Genomic DNA, 13799 nt, shown 5'->3' with positions numbered 1-13799 from the left:
CCGTCCGGCAGCTAGGGATGAGTGTGAGACAGGAACACCCCAGCCGTGGCCCTGACCTCTTGCTCTGCAGGAAGCCGGTGGGGGTATATGTAGGAGCTGCTCCAGCAACTGTATACCGTCTGAGGAGTCCCCTATCAGGGAGACAGCAGAGCCGGCAGCAAGTCTGGGTTGTCTACTGAGGCCATGGGAGTGCAGGGTGGAATCTGGCGCAGTGTGTTTTACTGCCATCAGTGACAGTAATACCAAGGGGACTTGGACCAACCCTGTCACTGTAAATCCTCTCAGGGCACCGTCGCGCTGCCAACCTGCCCCGGGATGGAGGCATGGACGTGTATTTACAGCAGGAGGCAAGATGCGGGACTCAGCTGCGCATGCAGCAAATGAAATGCATGAAACTCCGGTATGTAACTCACAGCCCACAGGCAGCCCGTGGTTAATGCTGCTGAAAGTTACGCCAACAGTGTGCAAACCAGCTGCCTGTCTGCTTTGAACCAGCGTCGCTCCCCTGAAGACCACTGCACGGACTTCACACCCGCTGGGGATCTGGCCCCGGGTCTCCAGCTTTGTTCACTGTTGTGCCCAAAACGCACCCAAACCCGTTCCACACAAACCACGCTGCACTAGCGCGGACTGCTTGTAGGTAACTTCACCTATGCCGTGTATTTGGAGCCGTGCTGGTCCCGGGATAGGCGAGAAACGAGGTCATTGAAGTCACATTTTCTATTGGACCAACTCCCAGAGCAGCCTACGCTAGGCCAGTGACTGCTTCCATCATTCCATAAAGAAAGCACAAAACCTTTGCAGGGTCTATACAATGTACAGTCAATAATGATACAAGTTCGTAGTAAAACAGGAGGCTGGTAGCACGTTAGCCACCACTGAAAGGGGAAGAGAGAATCAAAGGATGCGGAATTGCTGGCCTTGCCCTTTGGAGGAGTGTGGATCCACTTCAGACTAACAACAGAGATTTATGTTAGAAAGTTGCCTGATTGCCACTCATTAGAGCCAAACACGGGCTGGGGAGTATGACATTCCTTGCATTTACAAATCAGGCTCAGGTTGCTCTCTCAGTCGCTTTGAAAACCCTGCTTGTTTTGCACAATCTGACTTCAAACACCGGAGCTAAGTTACAAGGCACTTAGGGGCTGGCAGGAGGAAAAGCCAAGAGGGCAAATGATACCTGCCAAAATCCCCTCTCGCCCTCTTTCTGAGCTTCCATTGCAAGGATTCACAGACCCTGTTCTGAGGCGGGAGAGGGCTACTTCTCTCTCCTTAGATCAAGTAGGAATAATTAGCTCTTAAGACAGCAAAACAACAGCAGTTATAAGCAGAGAGGGTTAGATTTATCATTGCCTTGCACCTTGGGCATTCCCCCATGTAAAAACGCACCCCCGTTAGAATGGTAACAACTTACACCCACTGCACTAACGCGAGTGACCGCGTAAGGTGAGGGAGGGGATCAGACCCAGAGCATTTTAGGCTACGTCTACATTACGGACTGCATGGGGGCACAGCGACACCCCTATTGCTGCGCTGCTGTAAGGTCTGTGGCAGGGAGCGCTCCCCTGCTGGCATAATTCACTCCCAATGAGCAACATTAACCATATCGGCAGGAGAACCACTTCGGCCAATCTAGCGCTCTCCACACCAGCACTTTTCCCAGCGAAACTTAGTTCAGTCATGTTGGGTAGACAAAGCCTTAGTCCCTTCAATGGGCTCCTCAAACGTATTCCTACGGGGGACCATTTCTGGAATGGAAATGCTCCAGCGGGCAACTGCCCAGACCCAATCTCCCTGCAGAAACTGTGAGGCTTATGAGATGGCCAGTCGACTTGGTCAACACATTGGGGACCGGGCAAAAGCCTGGGTCTCTACAGGCTGAACTAACTCTGTAGCTGGGGGCTTAAAGAGAACCCAGTCTTCTGGATCAGGCCCAAAGGAGGCCCCATGACTCACACTGACCGGTGGGTTACATGGACAGGAGTAAAGAGACCAGGAGAAAATTCACTGCCTTCAGTGTCCTGGGTCTGCCTACTTGGTTGGCAGCGTCCTTTTAGTCCCTATGGTGCTGTGGGACTCCTCTCTCCATCTGTCAGACGTGACACTTCTCAGTGCTGGATGCCTCTTTGTTGACTTCAGCCCTCCATGCTCTAAACAGTCCAGGTCCCTTTGCAATTTGGATCTGTTCTCCCCCGCGTTTGCCACCTTCTCCAATTACGGTGTCACATCCACAAATGTGATAACAGTTGAACTTTATATCGACAGTCCTCTCAGCAAAGAAAACCATGGAGCAGCTGCCTGGGATGCAGAAATGTGTTTTTATCTTTACTTTAGTTGGTCGAGAAAATCCTCAGAGCGGCCCCAAAAGAGTCTAGGATGGGCCTGTAAGCAGTGGAAAAGAAACGTGCTTGAAAGTTCACTGATCCCGAAAGAGGCAGCTCTCTGGACCATCTGACAGGGACTCTTCAACTACCATGGTCTACAGAGCCCAGACGAGGCTCCTCGGTGCTGGATAGTTCACCATCTCTGTTGAGCATCAATCAGGCTTTTCTCCAAGCCATTTGCACCAGGGCATCTGGAAAACAGATTGAACGTGGCACTCTTTAAATAGATTGTTAATGCTGTTGTAATGGAGCCTTGTTACTTATTTGTACAACTCACTGTGCCCCTACTGCATTAAGAATCCTGGTGGGACAGAAGGATCAACTAACTGGCCGACCGCGCTGCTTCTCCATTATCCTGCACTTTGGCACTAACGTTCCTTTGCCCCACTCAGGCAACCTGAAAGGGAGAAAAAAAACCCGTCCACATGTAATGTCTCTGATTCCTCCCCGTTGCATGGAGACATATTGGGAAAAATCTCCAGGAGTTTGCCTCTTCGGTTAAGCACTTAGAAATGCCAACTCTTGCACACTCAGCGGCACGGATGGGAGCTCTAACCTGCCATGACGCCAGCAAAATGAACCCACGACACTACAAGTACTTGACAGCCCATTCCATGTTAGTATCCTATGTTCCGAGCCTGGGGCACACCCAGGCTGCGCTGAAGTGTCTGAGCTGTCTTAGGCAGGATTATCATTGCTGGGGGGTGAGAGATGCTTGCAGATACAGTAAATGCAATCTGCCACTAAGTAAGGAAGAGAGGGTGTAACACAAAAGCTAATCTGGAATGTAGGGCTTTAATAGTGGGCTAGATGCCTTCCAGAACATGAAAAGATTTAATAATCTCAGTGGAACTCCTCGCCAGAGGATGTGGTGAAGACTAGGACTTTAATAGGGTTCAAAAAAGAGCTAGATAGATTCATGGAGGTTAGGTCCATCAATGGCTGTTAGCCAGATGGGTGGGTAGGAATGGTGTCCCTAGACTCTGTTTCTCTGGAAATGGGTGACAGGAGAAGGATCACGTGAGGATTCCCTGTTGTGTTCACTCCCTCTGGGGTACCTGGCATAGGCCACAGTTGGCAGACAGGATACTGGGCTAGAGGGACCTTTGGTCTGGGCCAGTCTGGCCGTTCTTATGTTCTTAATTCCGGAGGTGTTCTCACCCAGCATCCTCATCAGAAACTCCTCGAAGGGCGGCTCTTTCAAAAGTCAGCCAGTCAGCTAATGTACCAGCAGGCCACAGTTAAACATCAAAGTGCAACACTGGTGAATGGATGAAGGGGGCTCACTCTGTCCCCGGGATTATATATTCTGTACCCTGACCCTTCTGTCCCCTAGATGTAGACTCTAGCTCCTGCAATCGGCAAGAGCATTACAGCTGTGCGGAGCTGGCTGTGGAGGGCCTGAATGCATACCGGGACCATGCACCGGGGTGGACTCCAGTCATGCTAATTTTTCTTTTTAAAGGGATGCCCTCTAGTCCCCAGCACTCAGAGTACATTTCCAGTGTGGTACAGGAGAATAACACAAGTGGCTGCTGCATGGTTATTTTCTTGCAAATTTCTCCCCAACATGTTCTGGGCACCCACAACAAAGCTATCAGCAGCCAGCCCAGTTGCATCCTTTGATTGCAGAGATTTTTAAAGACTTTCTGAAAAATGAAGCTCTTAGGCAGCGCTGGATTGCTTGAAGTACATATTATCACACTCTTTTACTTGTAGGCTTGAAAAGATGCTTTCAAATTATTCATTAGTCTGGAGTGTCAAATCCCTGCCTCATTCTATCCCCCTCGTCCTCTGCCTCTTGTGGGGCCACTGTTAATTAAGAAGCTGCTATCAAGCATGTTTTCCTGTCCTATCTCCTCTGTGCAAACTCCCTACTTAGAGAAATTATCACTTGGTTGCTGTATTACTGTAAAACGTTTGATTGTATTTGTTTATATTACTTCTTCTGCAAGCCCAGCGGCCAAAAGATTAACTTATGTTCTTAACGGTTCTGTGTATCAACAGTTTGCACAGACAGCAGGAAAAAAGCTGGTCTCCTCTCAAAACCCTTCCATGTAACCATTTGCGTTTTAAAAACAAATGATGGGAGAGTTCCTTAGATTGATAGTCAATATTTCCTCTAATTCGTTTAAGATCTACAGCTGTTAAAGAGGCACATGGCCTTAAAAGCTGAAACGCTCGGCATGGCTAATACAAATCCTTTCCTCCAAGTGATTACTCACCATCACTTCTAGCTGTGGTTTTGAATGGTGAAGCTAGGAGAACATCCAAAAAGTTCACATTATCTACAATATATTTGAGAGAGTTTGTGCGTCTATGTGGCTCTCCGTCTGTGAGCCTGTTTGTTTGAGAACTCCTTTTAGATGGTAAGAACCAGGCCCATCAAATTTGGGATGCAGCTTCCTCTTGTCATAACTTATATAACTGCCTGGAATTCAATTGTTTCTCATAAAATGAAAAGGGAGGGGTCTGGGAGGAGAGACGGTTATACTGCAGAATGACCACAGGGGGCAGCAAAGGGCTAGAGATGGAAACCCTACAGTGCCAGCAGGGGACAGGAGTGGAGAAAGGGACAGATATTTACAATAATTTCAGAAAGTTTGTCTGTTTGTATGTCTGTCCGTCCACATCTGGAGGGACATGCACCTCTCCCCCAGCTGTGCCCACTGCAGTGGCCATGGACAGGCACTTCTCACCTGGCCCCAACCTGCTGCAGTGAGAGAGGGCAGAGGGTTGTCCTCTCTCCCCGAGGCAGCCTGCACAATGAACCCCCCCATCCCCAGTCTTACCTTGGAACAATGATTTAAAGCAGGGAAAACAAAACTTATTTGAGTCAAGGACCCGAGCCACGCTGGGTAAATCTTCTAGTATCCAAATAAAACCAGAGTGATTGCCACGTAAGCTCTGGATTCTGCAGCTGACAGAGCAGAAGGGAAGGATCAAGCCAGGTTCCTCTTGAGGCACAACTCTGGATTCTTCCCCCAACATGCTTCATTCTAGGGCTATGCATGGTTAGCCGGTAAATTTCACTCTTAATGGGTGAGGCTTCCCAATTCCAATTAACAGCAGGGGGTGGAGCAGCTCCCCACCCATGTAGGCAGGGGGCTATTCTAGACCCTGTCCACCACGGGCCTGGCCTGGGTGCGCCTCAAGCCAGGCACTTCGGTTAGCTGTAGCAGCCCCTATCTGCAGCGGGCGGGGGCAAGGAGCTGGCCTGGAGCAGCCCCACTCTGCTCGGCCCCCTTTAATTGGTTAACCAGTTAAGCATCATATGTAACCAGCTGACCAATTAAATGGGACTTTACATCCTTACTTCAGTCCTTATATGTCTACAGAACATTCCCAGCTCAGAACAAGAGGGCACGTAGGACCTGATTTAAAGCTCACGGAAGGCACCGGGGGAGTCTTTCCATTGACTTCAGTGGGATCTGCATCAGTCCCACGGGGCCGCCTAATCCCACTGCTCACTGCTTTGAAACCAGGCAGCGAGAAAAAGGTGATGGCTGCAAAAGGGGACAGAATTTTGACCAAAGTGATCTCTGGGAGTACAGGTCATCAGACACGCCTGTGCGGAAGTACCCGCGCTCCAATGGCGTACGCCCATGCAGATCTGATAGGAAGGTTTGTGCCAAAGGGCGCAGAAATGCACAGATTTTGAACTCTCTGCGGTAGGCACCATATTTTTGTTCTGGGTTTGTGCAGCACCTGTTACAAAGGGGTCCTGATTCACGCCTAGAGCTCCTACATGCTTCCACAATATAAATCACATTACCGCCCAACTCCAATCTCTTGTATACCAGGCAATAGGGACTTCAAACCCACTTGCAGGTGCTGGGAGCTAGTAAGAATACTCAGCTAAAACGAATAAATATATTTGCCAAAGTATGGTTTTTGTGATAAGTCTGGACATGCATCTCATCTCTGTTCACAAAGTTTAAAAAAAACCCAAAAGGCTGTATTCTAGCTTGGATGTCCAGCTTTTGTAGCTTCTATAGCTGGTTCTAGGAGCTTCCAGTAGCTTCTAGGATAGGGAAGTCAACAGATCTCTGTGTGTGACCCAAATATATTATACACACGCTTTAGCTAGCAAATTCTGCACATGTTGCTGAAATGCACATGAGACTGGTACTGATGAATATTATAATAGCCTGGCATGTCTGATGTTTGACAGGTTTTGTAAATAAATGACAGTCTCCAGTTGCAGCCAACACCTAAAGGTGAACCAGGGATCTTCTACAGCTAATAGGGGGCGTTTCTACAGCTTGAGTTACAGATCCAGCTTTTGCGTCTACGGGCTGTAAAAGACTCACCCTCTCCATGGAAAGGGACCACAGGGAATTGTGTTAACACATAAGGAGCAGTGAATTACAAAAGATAATGGGTCAAATTCATCCCTTCATTCAGAATTCCAACAAAGTAACCAGTGATGGTTCCACACAGAAAGAAATTACAAGTATTTCAAATAGTGATAGAAATGTAGCCGTGTTAGTCTGGGGTAGTTGAAGCAAAATGCAGGACAATGTAGCACTTTAAAGACTAACAAGATGGTTTATTAGATGATGAGCTTTCGTGGGCCAGACCCACTTCCTCAGATCAAATAGTGGAAGAAAGTAGTCACAACCATATATACCAAAGGATACAATTAAAAAAATGAACAAATATGAAAAGGACAAATCACATTGCAGAAAAGAAGGGGGATGCGGGGGGGGGGAGGGGAAGGAAAGAAGGTAAGTGTCTGTGAATTGATGATATTAAAGGTAGGGAGAGTGGGATGTTTGTGAGTTAATGGTATTACAGGTGATAATTGGGGAAACTGTCTTGGTAATGGGTGAGAGAATTCAAATTCTTGTTAAGTCCTTGTTGGCAAGTGTCGAATTTTAACATGAATGACAGTTCAGAGGATTCCCTTTCAAGTGCAGATGTAAAAGGTCTTTGTAGCAGAATGCAGGTGGCTAAGTCATTTAGAGAGTGTCCTTTCTGGTTAAAGTGGCAAGAAACTGTTTTCTCTTTGTGATCTTGTCTGATATCTGTTTTGTGGGCATTAATCCTTTGGCATTAATCAAAGTGTGATTAAAAGTACTACAGAATAACAAGCATGAGCCAGAGTCTGTCTGTTATACCAAGGTAACTGCATTAACTTGAGCAGTGTTGATACTGCTGTTACAGAAACTTAAAACATGGCCCTACATTTCCACTTAAAGATCTACTGATAAGAAAGAAAGAAAGAAAGAAAGAAAGAAAGAAAGAAAGAAAGAAAGAAAGAAAGAAAGAAAGAAAGAAAGAAAGAAAGAAAGAAAGAAAGAAAGAAAGAAAGAAAATGCATATGTCAAAGTAAATTAAGCACAGTATTTTGTGTGAATCTTCATTAATAAAATTCTTTCACTGGATTAATTACTGAACACTCTCTGAAAAACTACCTAAAAAAGGAGAAAAAGAAAAAAGACAGCAAAATGTAAGACTATGCTCTGAAGAGAAACCGAAAAGAATACGCAGTTTTAAAAGAAAACATACATGCATTTTTACCCAAAATTTTGTCTGCTATTTGCACAACAGGTTAACTGACAAAAACCAAACATGTAAAAACTGTCTGAATTACAATTTTTTTCATTCAACTGTTCCATCAGCATTTCAACATACAAGGGACAGAAATGTCCTGAGAATTCTGACCCATTGTTGTTAGAAACCTCTAGGTTTCATAATGAAAATGTAGTTTTGTAGATAAACAAGAAACAAAACAATTATACTATTCTTTTAGGGTATGTCTACACTAGCCCCTTAGATCGATCTAGGTAGGCTAATGAGGGTGACTGAAATTGCAAATGAAGTGCGGGATGTAAATATCCCATGCTTGATTTGCACGTTCCTGGCCGGTTGCCATTTTAGAAATTGACTAGCCCAAAGTAACTGCCCGCGTCTACACGTGGTAGTGAAACCGGATTCCGAAAAAAAGCCCTACCTCGAATTAGCTGGTATTCCTCCTGCAATGAGATTTACCAGCTAATTCAAGTTAGGGCTTTATTTCGGAATCCCGTTTCACTGCCGTGTGTAGACGTGGGCAGTTACTTCGGGCTAGTCAATTTCTAAAATGGTGACCGGCCAGGAACGTGCAAATCAAGCGCGGGATATTTAAATCCCGCACTTCATTTGCAATTTCGGTCACCCTCATTAGCCTCCTTAGATCGATCTAGGGGGCTAGTGTAGACATACCCTTAGGGAACAACAGCAAAGAGATACATTCTACAACTACAGTCTTCTTGCCTGTCAGAGTCTGCCTTCTACTTCTTACATTCCATCATCTATCATGAATTGAGAAGTGGGTATCACAGCAGAAAAGGTTATTCTGTACGAACCAGATTCAAACCAACTGGACCAATGGAAATACTTAAATTGGCTTCAAAGACTTTGGATCAGGCCCTACATCAGTTTTGTTTTAGCAGCGGTAGAAGGGAATGAAATCACAATGCACGTGTCCACGTGTGTTAACATGAAAGCTGTTATTAGGGGGTTTTTTTAGAAGGAGGCTCTTTTCATTCTAGAACAGAGGTAAACAGAAAGGCTGTCTGGGAAATTTCCTTCCCAAGGAAAGTTCTGATTTGTAGAGGGGGAGGTGAGAATTGGAAGGGGAACTGCCCCTTCTAAATGTAAAAAAATTGAAGTTTTTCAAAGAATGAAAAATTCTGTTCCAGGACAACTGGCGTGCATCAAACTGCTCAAGTCCATGGGCAGCTACCCCTTGGGGCTATCGAATTCCACAAGCACGCCGACTGTCCGAGGGTCAGGAAGCCAAGAGGGCCTGGCTGGCTGGCAAGAAATCAGGCTGCCAGGTGGCACCCCTGGCTGGCGTTTCGCCAAAAAGTTTGGCAAAATCGATGTGTTCCCAAAGAACTTTTTGATTCTGTTGAATCAGTGGTGTCCAACAGAAGTGTTCCGTCGGAAAATCTTTGACCAGCTCTACACAAAGACTTATTCCAAAATTTAGGAGAAAAACAAAAGACATGTATTTTTCACCTTTAGCACCCGCTAGGTGTCGACTACAAAAACAGCCGCAGCTTCCAGAGAAAGACACATCATTTTTAGAAATACTTTTCCACAGTAGTCAGTGACGTGTGAAGTAGCTTCATAAATACCATAAAATAACACACTTGATCACCACATGGCAATTGATGGAAACATTTGTAACTGGCATTACCATTTCCACTTTATCTCACAGAAGCCGCACAGTTAACTCCTGTGATTATTGTTCTTTACATTTCTACAAAAAACACATTTCAAATAGACAAATTTAGTCTGGGATGGTAATGGGAAAGGCTTATGCTGATGAGACAGCAGATGTTAAAGCTCAGAAGGGGAGGGAGACAGATTATTACAAATGTTGGTATGAACGTGTAAGAAGGGATCTTCTTTGCATGGGAGGATTATAATCAAGGAAAGAGTTGGTATAATAATTTTTGAAATATATTTTGTCTTTGAAAATAGAACAATCCTCCAACTGTCTCAGAAATGTTATTAAGGATTACGGGGGGAAATATATATGCAGAGTTACAATACAAACTGTATTTAACAGAATTTTTTCAAGCGGTTAACCAATATAATCCTTTGAAGAATACAGAACTGCATTAAGTACTTTCCCTTACTTTGAACCACATCAAAATTCTTCCATTAAAAAAAATAAAGGGTTGCATGTCCTATGAAGCTTCCCTTACCACTAGTGATTTATTATCTTAATTTTCAGCTAAGTATAACAAATGTGATACATGATCAAGTGAATGCAAGTTAAAGAATCCCTATTCTTTCCCCCCCCCCCCCCCCAGGCAAAGTTGAAATAGTTTTGTGTAGACTTGCGAGAGGTTTATTTTAAATGACAGTGAAAGGATATATCCCTCGAAATAAAGATGTGAGGCTTTTAGAATAAGCAAACGATTTGGTAAAAGTGGCTTCAAAAAGCAGCGCTTCACCTAGGTCTAATCCCTCCTCTAAAATAATTTTTTTTTTTTTGTTATTATAAGAAAACATCCCATATTTCCTGACTGTGATCCTAGTGGTGAGAGTCGGTTACCTGACTCCTGATCGTTGTGCCAAAATTGGAGTTACATTTCCAGGCAGTAAACAGGCAAACCATTCCTCCTGCCATCCCTCTGTGCATAGTCCTGAAATAGTAGTCAACAGCTGCCCATTTGGGGTACTCCTCAGGAGAGGGAGTTTGAAACATTAATATTACACATACATCCAGGAGATACAGGGTTAGAGTGTGGTATGACTCTCAAACTAATAGATACAACACTTGTGCAATGAAAGTCCCCTGGTGACACCAACTCAGAATTTCAGTAGCTAGGATGGCTGGCTCAAGAGGAGGAGAAGGAATTATTCCTTCCTACCTGGTTCAGTGCAGTTCTTCACATATCGATTTTCAGCTTCCTCTGGGATCTCAGTGGCATTCTCCTCGGTCACCTGCAGCAGCCTCCTCCCACTCCACGTATCGTAAGTTTCCATAGGAGAGCTCAGGACATTGTCACCTAGAGGGAAAGGGCACATGATAAAGGCTCCTGCTCCGAGGAGGCTAAAGAGGCACTTACGTTGGACAAAGTGACTTGTATTTCTGGGTGCCCAAACTGAGACATCTCTCAGAACATGGGTGCGCTGAACCCCCTGAAGACCGGGCTCCCTTAGGGGGTCTCCAGTGGCGCCCCCAGAAATGGTGGCATCCAAAATCACTACTCAGACACCTTGGAAAATGGAAGCCAAAACATCTGTGTCCACAGGCAGCCCCAAACCAAGCAAGTGCCTTGTTCAGACACAGACAATGGCCAAACTCACCCATGGTGGAACCAAAATGACTTGGGTAAATTTATTCTAGGCATGAATTTGGCCAAAGGGTCACAAAATGCCTTCGGTTTACAGAGTGGAATTCAGCATTTTGTGATTCCGGCCAATGGGAGCAGCAGGGAAAGCCTCCAAGCAGCACCGGGGGGAAGAGGAAGAGGAAGAGGAAGAGGAGCAGCATCTGGAGGTGAGGCTTGGGGCTTTCTTCCCACACCCTGCCGCAGGAAGCCAGCACTGGTGCTCCAACCTCACAGGGGAGTGGGGTAGAGGGCTGGAGCACTGACGCGGCCTCCCCACTGCAGGGGGGCTGAGCCTTGAGCCAGGGCCCAACCACAACGTGACTGCAGACCACTAGTGGTCCACAGGCCGCAGTTATAGAACCACTGGAGAAGCTAACGCGCACCTTTTCCAGAGCTCCACCTTGTGGTTACTTTGAGCCACAGTTCATATCTTCAGGGACATGTCACTGGTGTTGACAACTTACTCATAGGCTTTGCAAAGGTTTCTAAACACAATTACGCTTTATGCAGCACAGAAGACCTACAGAGCAAGATACAATAATGAAAGACCTGCCCATGGATACACATTTCCCTGCCTCAGTTCGCTCACCAAAGAGCGTTCTTTGGGCGTAGGGACAGAGTTCTCTGAGGTGGCTAAGCAGCTTCTCCTGCAGTGGATGACTTATCCGCCAAATGAGGACATCTTCCTCTCTTCCCCAGCTCAGGTTCCTTTGACTTTGCCTGGTCCCGTCATTAAACAAGACTGCTCTGCTGTGAAAACATGCTGCCTTCCTCTCTCCTGCACAAGCCTGCTCTTTGCCTCTGACTCCTTCTGACTTTCTGAGTCCTACCACGGCCACCCGGTTCTTTGTCCTCCTTCCAGGGAGACTCCACTGCTCCACACTAGTTCTCTTTGCAGACAAACTGGATCGAACCGTCCACAGACCAGCACCTCAGTGCATGCAGAGGCAGATTGCAATTGTGGAAAGGCAACAAATCAGCCACCAAAACGAATTGTAATGTATGAATAATAAACCTGGAAATACAACATGTTGCAACAGAACCCAGACTCCTACAGGTGCTTAAAGCATGCCCAGCTTTTTGTAACTGCTCAAAGCCAACCCTGTGTAGTAATCATCTCCAAGTGACTGTTTGGGTCCATCAGTCAATTATAGGGTTGTCAACTTTCTAGGCACACAATACTGAACATCTTGCCCCTTCCCAAAGCTCCGCCCCTTTTCTGAGGCCCTGCCCCTACTCCCTCCATCCTTCCTCCCTCACTGTCAACAGGCTGGGGCTGAGCCACATTAAGAAAGGGGCTTTAGGGGCTGCAGCCCAGGATCCCGGAATAAAGGGGGGCTCTGCAAAAAGATCTCTGAGCCATCAAAAGCGCAATTGCCCCCCTACTGGCGGGCCTTCGCTCTCTGAACCTCTCCTTTTGCGGGGCCCCCTGAGCCCAGGGGCATCAGCTGTCACCGTTAAAGCCCCTGTGTAAATGTGTTCCAGCCCTGCCCAGTGGGGGGGGGGGGGAGAACACAGCGTCACTGCTCCACATGCTGCCGTTTTCCCCCCATCCTCTGGGTGGAGCTGCATTTGCCAGGAAGGTCCAACTGTCACTTCCCTCACCTGCAGCTCTGCCCCTGGAGCTCCCATAGGCTGAGAATTGCAGCCAATGGGCGCTGCGGAGGGCGGTGCCTGCAGGCAAGCACAGGGCACAGAGCCACCTGCCCCCTTCCATCCCTCCCCAGGGCATGCGCCACCAACGGGGAGATGCCCCAGGCAAGCCCGCGCACCCCAACCCCCACCCCAGCTCTGAGCCTCCACCCACATCCTAACTCCTGCCCAGACACCAACACCCCCAAGGTAACCTCCTGCCCTGAGCCCACTCCCACATTCCAACCCTCGCCCCCAGCCTAGAGCCCCCTCCTACACACCAAACCTCTCCTCCCCAGAGCCTGCACCCAATCCCCAGCCTGCTCCCCTACTTTTAATGGGGCCACTAGTCACTGAGGGCCCCGGGACAAGGTGGGGGGAGTGGTGCTCAGACACTCCAGTGGTAATTCAAAGGGGCCTGGGGCTCCGCCTATGGCTGTTGCCTCTGGGCCCCTTTGCATGTCCTGTCCCTGAGGCAACCTGCGCCCCCTTTCAGTAGGCCTGAGCTCTCTGAACCCCTCCTTTAGGCCCCACCCCAGAGTGTAGCTGGCCCCACAAAATCTAATAGCCCTGGGCTCCCAAAAAGTTAATCCAGCCGTGGGCAGGAGCTTGGGGGTAATGAAGGGGTGTGGGCTCAGGGAGGGAGTTTGGCTGCAGAAAAGGACTGTGGGCTAGGGAAACGGGTTGGGGGTGCAGGAGGACCCTCAGGGTGTGGAATCCTGCTGCCTCCCAGGTTCCTGGGTGCCCAGGGATGTGCCACACACTGTCCTTGTGCCCTCAATTGACGCCCCTGCAGCTCCCATTGGTCACACTTCTTGGTCAATAGGAGCTGCAGAGCTGGTCCTCAGGGCAGGGGCAATGGGCAGAGCCTCTCTACATCCAGGAACTGCAGGGACCTAGTGGCCACTTCCAGGTGAGCCTGCCTTAGCACTGGCCCCAT

At 47.5% G+C, this 13799-nt stretch overlaps 1 protein-coding gene and 1 long non-coding RNA gene across 4 annotated transcripts in view; one reads left to right on the top strand and one right to left on the bottom strand.

Annotated features, from left to right (window-relative positions):
• Positions 1–12061, top strand: part of LOC112545065 (uncharacterized) — a 61519-nt gene extending 49458 nt beyond the window's left edge. The window contains exons 4-5 of the long non-coding RNA XR_012903058.2: positions 11286–11394; positions 11927–12061. This is a non-coding gene — a long non-coding RNA (uncharacterized LOC112545065). The remainder of the gene's footprint in view (positions 1–11285; positions 11395–11926) is intronic.
• Positions 1–13799, bottom strand: part of SLC24A3 (solute carrier family 24 member 3) — a 347553-nt gene that overhangs the window by 279217 nt on the left and 54537 nt on the right. For all 3 annotated transcript variants that reach the window (XM_075925773.2, XM_075925774.2, XM_075925771.2), the window contains exon 2: positions 10763–10900. In XM_075925773.2, coding sequence (XP_075781888.2) covers positions 10763–10900 — 138 coding nt within the window. The remainder of the gene's footprint in view (positions 1–10762; positions 10901–13799) is intronic.

Source organism: Pelodiscus sinensis, chromosome 3 (genome assembly GCF_052426305.1).
Source record: "Pelodiscus sinensis isolate ZL-2025 chromosome 3, ASM5242630v1, whole genome shotgun sequence".
Classification (NCBI taxonomy): domain Eukaryota; kingdom Metazoa; phylum Chordata; order Testudines; family Trionychidae; genus Pelodiscus; species Pelodiscus sinensis.
Note: the sequence above shows the minus strand (reverse complement) of the source record. Positions and strands in the feature narration are given on the sequence as shown.